Source organism: Rhinatrema bivittatum, chromosome 5 (assembly GCF_901001135.1).
Source record: "Rhinatrema bivittatum chromosome 5, aRhiBiv1.1, whole genome shotgun sequence".
In the NCBI taxonomy this organism is placed as follows: Eukaryota; Metazoa; Chordata; class Amphibia; order Gymnophiona; family Rhinatrematidae; genus Rhinatrema; species Rhinatrema bivittatum.
This window is the reverse complement of record NC_042619.1, coordinates 296316698-296329377: the sequence shown is the minus strand read 5'-3', so window position 1 is coordinate 296329377 and position 12680 is coordinate 296316698. Positions and strand designations below refer to the sequence as shown.

Here is a 12680-nt window from a genome sequence, read left to right as displayed (position 1 = left end):
CTAGGACCAAAACCTGTGACACGTCCCTGGTTCTATACTTTCCGTAACTTGTACCTTGATTTATTACCATTTTGTAATGTTTTCCCCTTCTTTTCCTACCTTTTATTTTAATCATTCTGAATATTACTTTGCCAACACATGTGAAACTGTCATGCCAATAAAGTTATCTGAATCTGTATCTGAATTTGATAGCACTGCTGGTTCAACATAGTGCAAGTCTAGTGCAAATGTTCTTTAAAAAAAAAAAAAAAGTGCAGGGTCAGCGTCAGCAGGAGCCTTCACCTTCCATTCCAGCTACAGTATGGAAAAAGAGAAAATATAAGCTGCAGTTCAAACACGTTCCAGGTCAGCGATCTGGCAGAAAATCAGCACTGTGCAAGTTCCATGGAGATGAAGGACTTTGATCGCTTTTAGGGAACGGCTGCATGCGCTGCCTAGATCGGTGACATTCCCCTTTAACCATTTCAAACAATGTTAGACCTGCAGGTGGCGTGAGATTGGCTTGGCGAGTCGCCGCCTGCGCCTTTAAGGGGTGCAGGAAGTTTGCGGCTTAGAGGAGCACAGGTCCGCCCTCCTTTCATTGAAAGTTCTTGCGTTGCTAGTGGCCTGCACCATCCTATAAGAGCTCCAGAGACACAATGTGGCTGCTTCTGCCGCTTGGTCTTGCTTTGCTAGTGTTGCTTCTGAAAACATGTTTCTTCAGGAAGAAGTCTCAGAACGTGTTTGCTGTGGATTCCTGCAGACCCCCTGCGCCACTGGTGATTGACAAAGCGGAGCGAAGGAAGGTTATCAAGCAAGGTAATAATAATACGATGTGGGTTTTTAACCCACCTTTCCAAATAATGCTCCAGGTGACTTATAGCATTATTAGGATTCAGGTACAATAAGTACAGGCTGAGCTGGGCACAGTCATGTCCCGGAAAGAAGCACTCTGTGCTGTCCCTGGGCAAGCGGATAATGCTATCACCTTGATCATAAAATAATAATTTGGATTTAAACGGAGCCTTTCATTCAAACTTGTTAACTGTACTTCAGAATGCATGCAGTCAACTCTGGGGTCGAAAGGCTTTCTGCTACTTTGGCTAAATATTGTAGCGTTACAGCTTTGAAGAAGGAAAGAGGAGAATAAACAATGTCAAAATGCAATGAGGCATGGGGGACTAAGTGATTTGCCCCACATCACACAAAGTTAGCAGTGTGTTAGGATCACAGAGTCCATGGCACAGCTGGGATTACAAACGCATCTCAGGGGCTGTCTGGATGTATAGAGCACTGCTCCAAACACTAACTCCCATCTCTTCCCAGTGAAAACATGAATTAGTCAGTCAGCCCTGCCCTGCAGGAGATGCCATTTCCATAGCCGAGCCCAGATCTGGTTCTCAGGCTGACTGGGGATGCTGTAGAGGCAGAGTTCACAGCCCCAAGGGATGAGGGAGTCCCAGCCAATGCAGAGAGAGGGACACCCGATGGCCAGACTTGAATGAAGGATTGTCACCGCAATGGCTGGGCTACATGCGGGATGGACAAGCAAGGAAACTGGGGAACCCTCTGCTTCTCTCTACCAGATAGTTGCAAATATAATAATGATATTGATCAGTAGATACAGTGAATAAATACAATCTAAACTAATAAAGGCCTTTTTTTCCTATTAGTCAAAATCAGCTGGCCCTATGTAGCAGTTTTGATAAGGCCATTAAAAATCAGCTGGAGAAACAAAAGTTTCTTTGGGCAAACTAATAGCAAAGCTCTTAATAATAAAATCTCCAACTGTAGGGACATTTTGAAGAGAAAAACCATCATTGTGACAGCATCTGCAGGCATTCAGAGTAAAAGGCTGAAGACTTGGCTCTTCAGACAAGCGTTCCCAGACTCATAAAGTAGCTTAGCCTTCCCACCCCTTCCATTACCCCCTACCCCTACCCTATGCCCTTGCTCCCAGACAATACACCGTCGAGTTCTTCTACCCCAGATAAGTCTATCAATGCGTCTATCACGATAATCTCTCCAAGACCCACGGTGGTAAACATTAGCACTGCTTAACAGTATGCCGCCTTTTAACTATTAATCTGTTTAACCTTTAGTTTATTTTACCTTACTGTTTATGTTTATTGTAATTAACTGTTTTAATGTATTTAAGCCATAATTAATATATTTAAAGCCGTAATTAATGTGTTTAAAGCCGTAATTAAGCCATGTTTATCTGTTTAATGTATAAAGCCCTGGCCATTCAAGCCCCGGGCGAGTTACCGTTATTTGTAAACCGGAGTGATTTGTATCTCATACAGGAACTTCGGTATAGAAAAATTATAAATAAATAAATAAAATAAAATAAATAATTCATGGTTCTTTGGGCAGTGGAGGGGACAGAAAGTGGCACTGCTGATTCCTCCTGCTCCTTTAGTTTTCTGACTCACTCAGAACTGGCCCCTGCTGGAACTTTGTTGCCATAAAATGTGTTATTTCTCTTGATTTCAACAGTTTCTATTAAACATATGTATATTGGAATAAGAGAATAGAAATAAGCTACCTTTTGTCCCGGAGTGACAATCTTCACACGTATTATTGTGCTACCACCCATAATATTACTTGCTTTTTATCTCAGTTTATTAGCGAGCGTGTTCGGGTCCAATATTCTTTTCATTTGAAAGCACTCTTAATTCCAGTGAGTTTACCCTCTTTTGAACATAGAGAGGGTAAGTGATGTCCTTAAAGTCTCACACTGTATGATAAAGAAGGACCTGCGCTCTGTCCCCCACCACACACTACCAGCCACAGTCACTGGGAAGGTCCTGTCAGACAAATCTGATTGTTTTTATTTTGATTGGGTGATTAGAAAATTGGATCGAAGAAGAGCACTTGATGTGATCTACTTAGATTTCAGCAAAGCCTTTGATACGGTCCCGCGTAGGAGGCTTGGGAGTCTGTGCCAAGTTGGTGGAGTGGGTTACAAACTGGTTGACTGCCAAGGAGACAGCATGTGATGGAAAACTGAACCTACTCTGAAGAGTGAACAGTGTTAAGTGGAGTGCCACAGGGATCGGTATTGGGACCAGCTCTGTTCAGTTTGTTTGTGAGCGACATTGCGGAAAGGATAGGAGATAAAGTTTTGTCTATTTGCAGATGATACTAAGATCTACAACAAGGTTCTGGAACCCATATTTCAAAAAGGATAGAGAGGATGGAGGCAGTCTAGAGAAGGGTGACCAAAATGGTGTGGGGGTCAGTATTGGAAGACTTCTGAGGAGTGTCTTAGGGATCTGAATATGTACACCCTGGAAGAGAGGAGGTGCAGGAGAAATATGATAAAGACCTTCAGATACCTGAAAGGTTTTAATGATACACAAACTTTAAACCTATTCCTTTGGAAAGAAATCAGTAGAATTAGGGGTCACGAAATGAAACTCCAGAGGAGACAACTCAGAACCAACACCAGAAAATATTTCTTCACAGAGAGGGTGGTGGATGCTTGGAATGCCCTCCCGGGGGAGGTGGTGAAGACACAAGAACTTGGAGGGGCATGGGATAAACATTGTGGATCCCTAAAGGCTAGAGGTTGGAAATGAGGAAAAGGGTGCATGGGGGGGGTAACGTGCTGGTGCGGCAATTACTACCCTTAACCAAGAAGCCTTGATGCTTTTGGTGCAACTGCAACATTGCTCTCCACTTCAACGGCAGTGGGAAGAGGGGAGTTGGATTCAGAAACAACCAGTGAGGGCCCTGACATTTACAGTCTGGGGAACTGATAAGCATGGGGATAATCTGCACAGAGCAGCAATTTCTACCCTTAACAGAAGGTAAGGGACTACTACCCTTAACCAATAAGCCTTGATGCTTTTGACGCAACTACGACATCACTCTCTGCTTTGATAGTAGTGGGGGTGGGGATGGAAGAGGAATTGGATTCAGACGACAACCAACACAGGCCCTGACCTTTACTGTCTGGAGTACTGATACACAGACATAAGTGAAAAAGCACAGGACTGCTTCTACAGCCAAGTCCATAAGCAAAACACATCGGCACTGTCTGAATTTTCAAGAAGGCTCATCACCTTGTGAAAATGTGCTAGCTGTAAACTTTTTATGGGTTTTCATAAGGCTTGGGGATAACTGCACGGAGTGGCAGTTGCTACCCATAAGAGAAACATGGGGGTAACCTGCACGGAGTGGGAGATTCTACCTTTTAAGACAAAGATAGGGGTAACCTACATGGCATGGCAGATACTTCCACAAGACACTTGCTGGGCAGACTGAATGGACAATTTGGTCCTTTTCTGCCATCATTACTATGATCGCTCAAGGAAGAGAGCTGTGAAAAAAAGCGTTGCATCTTATTTATTACAGTTTATGTGCCGCTATTTCTAATTCATTCAATGTGGCTTCCAATAGGTATTAAATTTACAAAAGACCACGGGGTGGCATATAAAGAAACATAATTAGGCAGGATGGCATGAATTGAATTGCTGATAGAACACTAGGCGGTGGCTAAAGCCAGAAGAATTCTGGGATATGCCACCATCAGCAGAATAAAGGAAGTGATCCTGCCACTGTACAGGCCTCGCCTGGAATACTGTGTTCAGTTCTGGAGAGCTCATCTCAGAAAGGATACAGATGGTCCAGAGACAGGCAACTAAAATGGTGCGGGGTCTGTATCAGATGTAATATGAAATGAGGCTTGGGGATGTAAAAATGTATACTCTAAAGGAGAGAAGGTACTTTTCATTAATACCCAAGAAACAAAAACCTTTTTTAATGGAAAGAAAATTCTGGAACTAGAGGGCATGACATGAAACTCCAAGGGAATAGACTCGAGACCAATGTCGGAGAATGTATGTTTTCATGGAAAGCATGGTGTGTGTACCTGGAATGGTCTCCCAGTGGAGGTGTTGGAGGAAAAACCAGTAAAAAAAAAAAAAAATTCAATGTAACCCTACCCTGGTGGGGAACATAAAAGTATTTGTTACTCTTTGTTTTATTTATTTTTTTTATTTGTGTGCTTTTATATACTGAAGTTTTGGAGCAGTCCTTCACTCCAGTTTACAGTTATAACAACGTAATACAGCAAACTATAACAGGTATCGTGAGCGCTGGAAACAGCGTGGTGCGGTAAACTCTAACAGGTAGTTTTGAACATTGGTAACGGATAAATATAATAGTACTATAACGTTTCGTATTGATCACATAAATAAACCAATGACTCCAGAGTATTTTTATTGTCTTTACTGTTTAACACTGGTGATGAATGGCACAAACTCAAAGTACAGCTCCACCGAATTCTCTTCTCAAGCTCTTGCAGCCTCTTCCCTCTGTCAGTGCGGGACAGGGAAACACCCACTCTCTTGGATTTAGGAAAGTGGAGCTCCCAGATGGGCAGGGTCTCTTAGGATGGTCAAAACCCCTTCCACACTGATAAAGCTGGCAGAGGTCTATGGCACAAAGAGTAAATCCTCCGTTTCTCTCACCGGGGTGGTGAAACCCTGTATGGGTGTCCCCAGTGATGTTTACTTTCCTTTACTCACAGTTAGCAGATCATCAGGATCTTTATGGTTCTTACACACTCTTTCTTCTCCCTGGATCCTTGATGAGCCGAAACTTCCTCCTGGATCTTCTAACAAAATGGTTTCTTTTCCCCCAAAACTTATATTAACACCGGAGTTGTTCCTTGCAGTGGATCACCTCCACTTCAGGAGCAAGTCTTGCACTATCCCTTTCACTTCAGGAGTGTCCCAACCACAGGGTTCCCCAGTCCTGTGCCCAAGAAGGCCCAGATGTCTCATAAGGCTCCTACCATGAAAAATCTCAAATGCCTCAAAACATTCCAGAGGGATATCCCAACCAGCTAATGAGTAGACTGGAAGGGAAGCCCTCCCGACTCTGGTCAGTATACCCAGGCAGGGTTAGTCTGCCTCCACTGCTTGAGCCTGAAAATAATAACCAAGGCAAAAGCTCCTCTACACCTCCTAACTCTTAGCAAACCTAAAGAGACTGTCTGTCGAGCTATGAGTGGAGAGCTGCTGAACAGACTCTTAGGGGGATGGTCATTCCAGACCTCTCAAAAGGAGGGGCTGTATTTGAATGGGACCTCCCATTCACACTAAACTGCACTCTTGCTGACTAAACTAAGGATTCACCCAGGTCTTACTGATGATGTGACCCCCCCCCCACCACCACCACCGTACACACACACTTATTCAAATTGTGTTGGGGCGGAGACTTTTGCACAGATTTTACAGTAGAACTCCTCATTTAATATTGCATGGCAATATGCACACTTCACATAATACAATAACAATTAAACAACCCACAGGAGAGCATTGCATCCATTCCTTTCTGGGGTGAGGCCTTCCACTCCCTGATAGGTGCTGCACCTGGTGCAGGCACTTTTATGCACGGCAAGCATCTCAGTCTTATAAAGAAAAAGTTAGGACAAACATTCCCAAAACAATTCCACCAGATTTTGGATGGAAAATGGTATTTTTGAAAGTAAATAACGAGCACTGCCACTGCTGGACACTAGTGGTTGCTGCCACTACCCAAACTGTAGTGGATGCTCTCACCATTCTGTAATTAAACACAACACAATCTAACTTCCATCTTTGGATGGAAGGTAAATCCTTTCTTTTGGTCTCCAGGCTGGAGAACAGATGACTCTAGCAGCTACAAATACTGGGAACCTGGGGGAGACAAGATGGCCGCCACCCGGGAAATATGCTGAAAAGTTAGCTCTCTGATTTTTCTTCTCTCTTGGAAGTTTTTTTCCTTTTTACAATGCTTCATACTAAAAGGAAGGCGAGGATTAGAGAGATCATTGTTTCCTCTCCACTACAAGATGAACATCAATCACAGATTGAACGTTTTTTTTGCGGCTCCACCAACAACGCCGCTGGAGGGAGCAAGCTGCTGCGAATGCCGACTCAGAACGGGTGTCTGCGTTGCTGGCCGAAGGAGCATCTTTGAACCCTGGTGCATCTATCACCCCTTCCTTCCCTTTTGTCAACTTATCATCTGGACAGACTTCTCACTTTTTACATCTGGACCCAGGGCAGCGGGAAAATGTCAGCAGAAGATTGCGAGCCGGAGACCCTAGGAAGAGCAGGGGTGGTATCTCCAGCTGTGCATGCTGAAAGTCCTGGCCGGACCTCAGAGTCAACTGACATGGCTGGCGCTTTTGGAATTGGGGAAGGTGTTGCTGCCTCCTTGTAGGGATGTGCACAATTTTATTTTTTTTTCAGTTTGTTTTCGGGTTCGGGATGGACCATTTCGGTCCACTCCCCGAACCTGAAAACTTTTTTTATTTTGTTTTCGGAAACAGCCGGAAAAAAACCCACCCCAACCCTTCAAATCCACTTTTTATTTAAAGATTTTTATATGCTGACATTCGTAGGTACATCATGCTGACTTACATCGAACATTGTTAACAGTAAATGAAGAAAAGTTACATGGAACAGGGCAGGGGTCTCCGGGAATCTACGGAAAGGGATAGGTTTACAATATATATGTAGATTAATGAGTTAACCAAAAATGCAAAGTTAAGGGCAAATGAAAATTACATGGAGAAAGGCAGGGGACTATGGTAGAAGTGGCAAAATTAACAATAGAGAAGCTATAATGTAATGTTAACAGTAAATGGGAAATATATGTAACAGGGATTACAAGATTATATGGATGACACAGTAATTAACCATAATGAATTGAGCAATAATGCAGTATTAACAGAAAACAGCACTTACATGAAGCAGGGCAGAGGTGAAGGATAAGCTTGTTTAAATAGCCATGTTTTGAGTTTTTTCTTAAATTTATGAGTGCATGGCTCTTGTCTGAGATCGGGAGGCATGGTATTCCAGGTGTGGGGGCCAGCTATGGATAGTGCTCGTTCTTTTGTGGTGTTAAAGTGAGACTGTTTGGGTGAGGGGGTGTATAGAATGCCCTTATAGGAAGGTCTGGTCTGTCTGTTAGCGGTGTGAAATTGGATGGAGTCATTCAACCATTGCATGTTTTGGTTGTGGAGGATTTTATGTATTATCAAGAGTACTTTGAGTTATGCGGTAGGGGATGGGGAGCCAGTGAAGATCTCTGAGGATGGGGGTGATATGATCCATTTTTCTAGAGTTAATAAGAATTCTAGCCATGGAGTTTTGAAGCATTTGTAAGGGTTTAATACTGGCTTTGGGTAGACCGAGGAGAAGGGAATTACAGTAATCAATTTTGGATAGTATGGTGGCTTGTAGTACGGTGCGGAGATCATTAAAGTGGAGGAGGGGTCTGAGTTTTTTCATGGTGTTAAGTTTAAAGAAACATTCTTTCATTGTTGAACCAATAAATCTTTTAAGGTTGAGGTGATTGTCTATGATGACACCAAGGTCTCGTACATGCTGTGAGAAAGTATTGGATTGAGGGAGGGAATTTAATGGGTTATGAGTAGGGGAGATAATGATCAGTTCAGTTTTGGATGTGTTGAGGGCAAGATTTAGGCTGTTGAGGAGGGAGTTAATCGATGATAGTGCAGTTTCCCAGGTTTTGAGGGTGGTGGCCAATGAGTTGGTGATGGGGATGAGTATTTGAACATCATCAGCGTATATAAAGTGATCAAGGTCATGGTCCAAGAGGAGTTGACAGAGCAGCAAAAGGTAGATGTTGAAGAGGGTAGAAGAGAGAGATGAGCCTCGTGGAACACCCCTGGAAAGGTGTATGGGGTTAGATTCAAAGTTGTCTATTCTAACCTTGTAAAGTCTATTGGTAAGATAGGATTTGAACCAGAGGAGGGGGATACCAGCTATTCCGATTTCATTGAGACGGGTTAGGAGAATGTTGTGGTTTACAGTATCAAAGGCAGCAGATATGTCAAGTAGGGCGAGTAAGAGTGGCCTTTGTCGAAGCTTTTTAAGATGGTGTTGGTGAGAGAGATTAGGAGCATCTCAGTATTAAAAAATCTATGGAAGTCTAATTGCGAAGGGAATAGGATGTGTTTTTCTAGGTGGTCTGAAAGCTGGATGTTGACTATTTTTTCAAGTACTTTGGATAGGAAAGGTAGGTTTGAGATGAGTCGGAAATTAGTGAGGCCTTTGGGGTCAAGGTTGAGTTTTTTTGAGAAGGGGTTTGATGATGGCTTGCTTTAGAATATCCGGTACATTTCCCTGGGCTATTATACTGGACACCTCCCCCCCCCCCCCCCCCCGCAAGACTTACTAAAAGCCCTGGTAGTCCAGCGAGATCCCAAGAGCGATCCTCTCGGGCCGTCGGCTGCCACTAATCAAAATGGCACTGGTGGCACTTTGCCCTTACTATGTGACAGGGGCTACCAGTGCCATTGGTTGGCCCCTGTCACATGGAAGGAGCAATGGATGGCCCGCGCCATTTTCTAAGATGGCTCCTGGGACCCCCGCTGGACCACCAGGGCTTTCAGTAAGTCTTGGGAGGGGGGGGGATCAGGATGGTTGGGGGGTTGTAATTAAGTAAATTTGAAGGGTTGGTTTGGGTTTTTTAAAAATAAATGTGCTCCTCCCCCCCCCCCCCAAACCCGAAAAACAAATTTTTCCCAAATTTCGGGAAAAATCCATATCTGGATTCGGATCTCCCGAACCAGGACGAATTAGGCAATTTCATTGAATGCACATCCGTACCTTCTTGGGAGCAGGAGATTCTGATTCGAAGGTACGTTTAATCTCCAGAGTTCCTCTGACAAAACCATCCATGATTACAATGGACTCTTTGTGGTCTGCATTAGTATCCTTGGAGTCGGCGATAACTACATTAACAAATATAGCTCTGGACACTAATCAACGAATATCATCCACCGATAATACTGTAAAGAACTTTGGTGAGAAAGTGGAACAGATACATACTCGCTTAACTGCTGTAGAGAATATATAGCATGGCTTGGTTCAATCAGAACTAGTCCATGCAAAAAAGCTTGAAAATATGGAAAACGCTCTGAAAACCTTTAAATCTTTGGGTTCTTAATTTCCCATTTGTTAAACAGTACCTCTTGATTTGTTTAAGTCATATTTAACTCAAATTTTGGGGTTTTCTTCGGATTCTTTACCAGTGATTTTAAGAATTTACTAGTTACCCTTGAATGATTGTGACCAGGGACAATCTGAAGCCAACAAGTGGAGCCCTCTTTAAATTTGTCTGATATCTTAGAACTCTCCACGGATACTGTTTTGAATCAAAGTGCTACTTTATTGGTTTCATTTACCTTTGTGTCTGATAAAAAAAAAAATGCTGTATTAAGATTTTTTCTTTATAATTGTGCTTCATTATTTCATGGCCAGAAAATATAGGTCTACCCAGATTTAGCAAGGGTTACTTCATTACGTAGAAAAAAGTTTCTTGAAATGAGGATGGATGTTTTGTCACGCAGAGCTAAATTCCTGTTGAGAGATCCATGTTAATGCTTGGTTCTTTTTTTGATTCTAAATATGTATTCTTTGCACAATTATGTGAGTTTCTCAAATCACATTCCTGATCAACTCCTTTTGGATTATGTGGTGAAGTATTCCTGAGATTTTCTTTTTTCTTTTTACATTGTAACCGCTTATAACACTTGTCTCCCCTTTATTTCCTATAATTGGAGAACATGTATATCATAAGTTTTAATTGTTACTTTTTCACTTTTCTTTACATGATGATCTCCTTTTTTCTGTATGAGAGGATTTTTGTGGATTTGCGCAAATTTATTAAAAAAAAAAAAAATACTGGGAACCTGAAAGAGGTTCCTTCAATACTTGGGGAGAGAAGACAATGTTAAATTGTAAAAGTCATCTCCTTTTGGCAGCTTTCTTGGAAAACAGGACCAAAGGCATGGGATGGGTATGTGGCACCCAACCTACAAAGGGAAAGTTTTAGCTTTAAATGGCAGTTACAGATGAAACCAGGGACACTTTTTTCCCAAATAATTTTGAAGTTTTTATGTTTAATCTGTTTATTGAACAGTAAAGATCATTAACAAAAACACGCCTGGGTAAAGGTTCCTGAGCACCCAGGTCATATGCACAGAGAACATCAAAGAGTGAACATATAAATGCACACCCATGCATCCCAAAATTGGGAACAAGTTGCAAATGTGAGAACCAGCTATAGACGTTCAAGATCATACACCGAGCACAAGAAGGCAAATAGTCAATATATGATAGTCAAATGTCCAATTGTCTCTGTTTTGGTTTGGGAAGGCTTCGTTTTCCAGTCATCAAGTCCATCAATATTACTTGATGAATGGTATTCCTCCAGAACATAATAGGTGGATCAGATTCTTCTCTCCGGTGATGAAGGATAGTAGATCTGGCCAATAGGAAAACCTTGGAAATCCACTGTTCTTGCATTGCCGTATGTCAATCTCCCAGATTCAAGAGTGCAAAGATAGTTTATTCTGCTCCAGTGGCTATGTGTTCGGAAAGAACATTTTCAACATAATGATACACTTGTTCCCAAAATTCCTGAATATTCACACAGGACCAAAAAGAGTGACCCAATGTGCCAACCTTTACCTTACATTTCAGGCATAAATCAGAATCAGTCAAACCAGCTAAGTATGCTTGACGCTACGAAATGTAGACTCTGGAAAGAAGTCTAAATTGCACTTCCCTCAACTTCATGTTCTGTGTGATTTTGGAAATAAAACTAAAACGAGATAAATGTAGAGAGAGAAATCTGTATGTGTAAATCTTGGTTCCACTTAGACCACAACCCTTCTCAGGAAGCATAGGACACAAAGACTTATGAAAAAAGGATAAGGTATGCCAGCCTGGGTCTTCTAGATCAAACCAATCCTGTAGTAAATCCCATCCCAAATCAGAAAGTAACTCCGAGGGAAGTGTAGCTACATAACAATGTAATCACAAGTAGCTAAAAACATCTACTATGCTTTCCTCCATCTTTTGTTGCAAAATCTGAAATGGCAACAGTTTCCCTCCCTCATCTTAAAAACTGGGTAACAACCTAAAACCCCTAGAGACCCAAGCCTTGTAGATACTTCTATCCATCCCAGGTTGAAAGTTAAGGTTACCTACAATTGGGAGAAAAGGAGAGGTGGATTTATTTAAGTGCAGTTTAGAAGTGATCCAGTGCCAGGTTTCACTGGCTGGGGATATCAAAAACATGCTTCCTCAAACAGGGCAGCAGTTGGGAACAGGCAGCATGTAATATGAAACAAAGATGTGTAGGATGTATAACAGCAGATTTATACTGAATATCACAATAAAAAGAAGTATCCATGAGCCAATCCCCCAGTTGTTTTAAGTTAGCACAATGATTATAGACTCTCAAGTCTGGGAGACCCAACCCTCCTTGCCGCCCCAAACCCATCAACTGAACACAAGAAATGCCGTACTGGGTCAGACCAAGGGTCCATCAAGCCCAGTATCTTGTGGCCAATCCAAGTCCCATGTACCTGGCAAGTACCTCCACAATAGATAGATCACAAGCTACTATTGCTTATTAATTACTGTTATAGCAGTTTATGGATTTAACCTCTAGAAACATCCAAAAATTTTTTTTAATCCAGTTACACTAATTGCTCTAACCTCATCCTCTGGCAATGAATTCCAGAGCTTAACTATGTGCTGAGTGAAAAAGAATTTTCTTCAATATGTTTTAATTGAGCTACTTCCTAACTTCATAGAGTGCCCCCTGGTCTTTCTATTATCTGTGAGAGTAAATAACCAATTTACATTAACTTGTTCAAA

The 12680-nt window shown here is 42.2% G+C and overlaps 1 protein-coding gene across 1 annotated transcript in view; it reads left to right on the top strand.

The window, feature by feature from the left end:
* Positions 1-589: 589 nt before the first annotated feature.
* Positions 590-12680, top strand: part of LOC115092812 (all-trans-retinol 13,14-reductase-like) — a 65727-nt gene continuing 53636 nt past the window's right edge. Inside the window, exon 1 of the mRNA XM_029604142.1 lies at positions 590-798. Coding sequence (XP_029460002.1) covers positions 639-798 — 160 coding nt within the window. The 5' untranslated portion in view covers positions 590-638. The remainder of the gene's footprint in view (positions 799-12680) is intronic.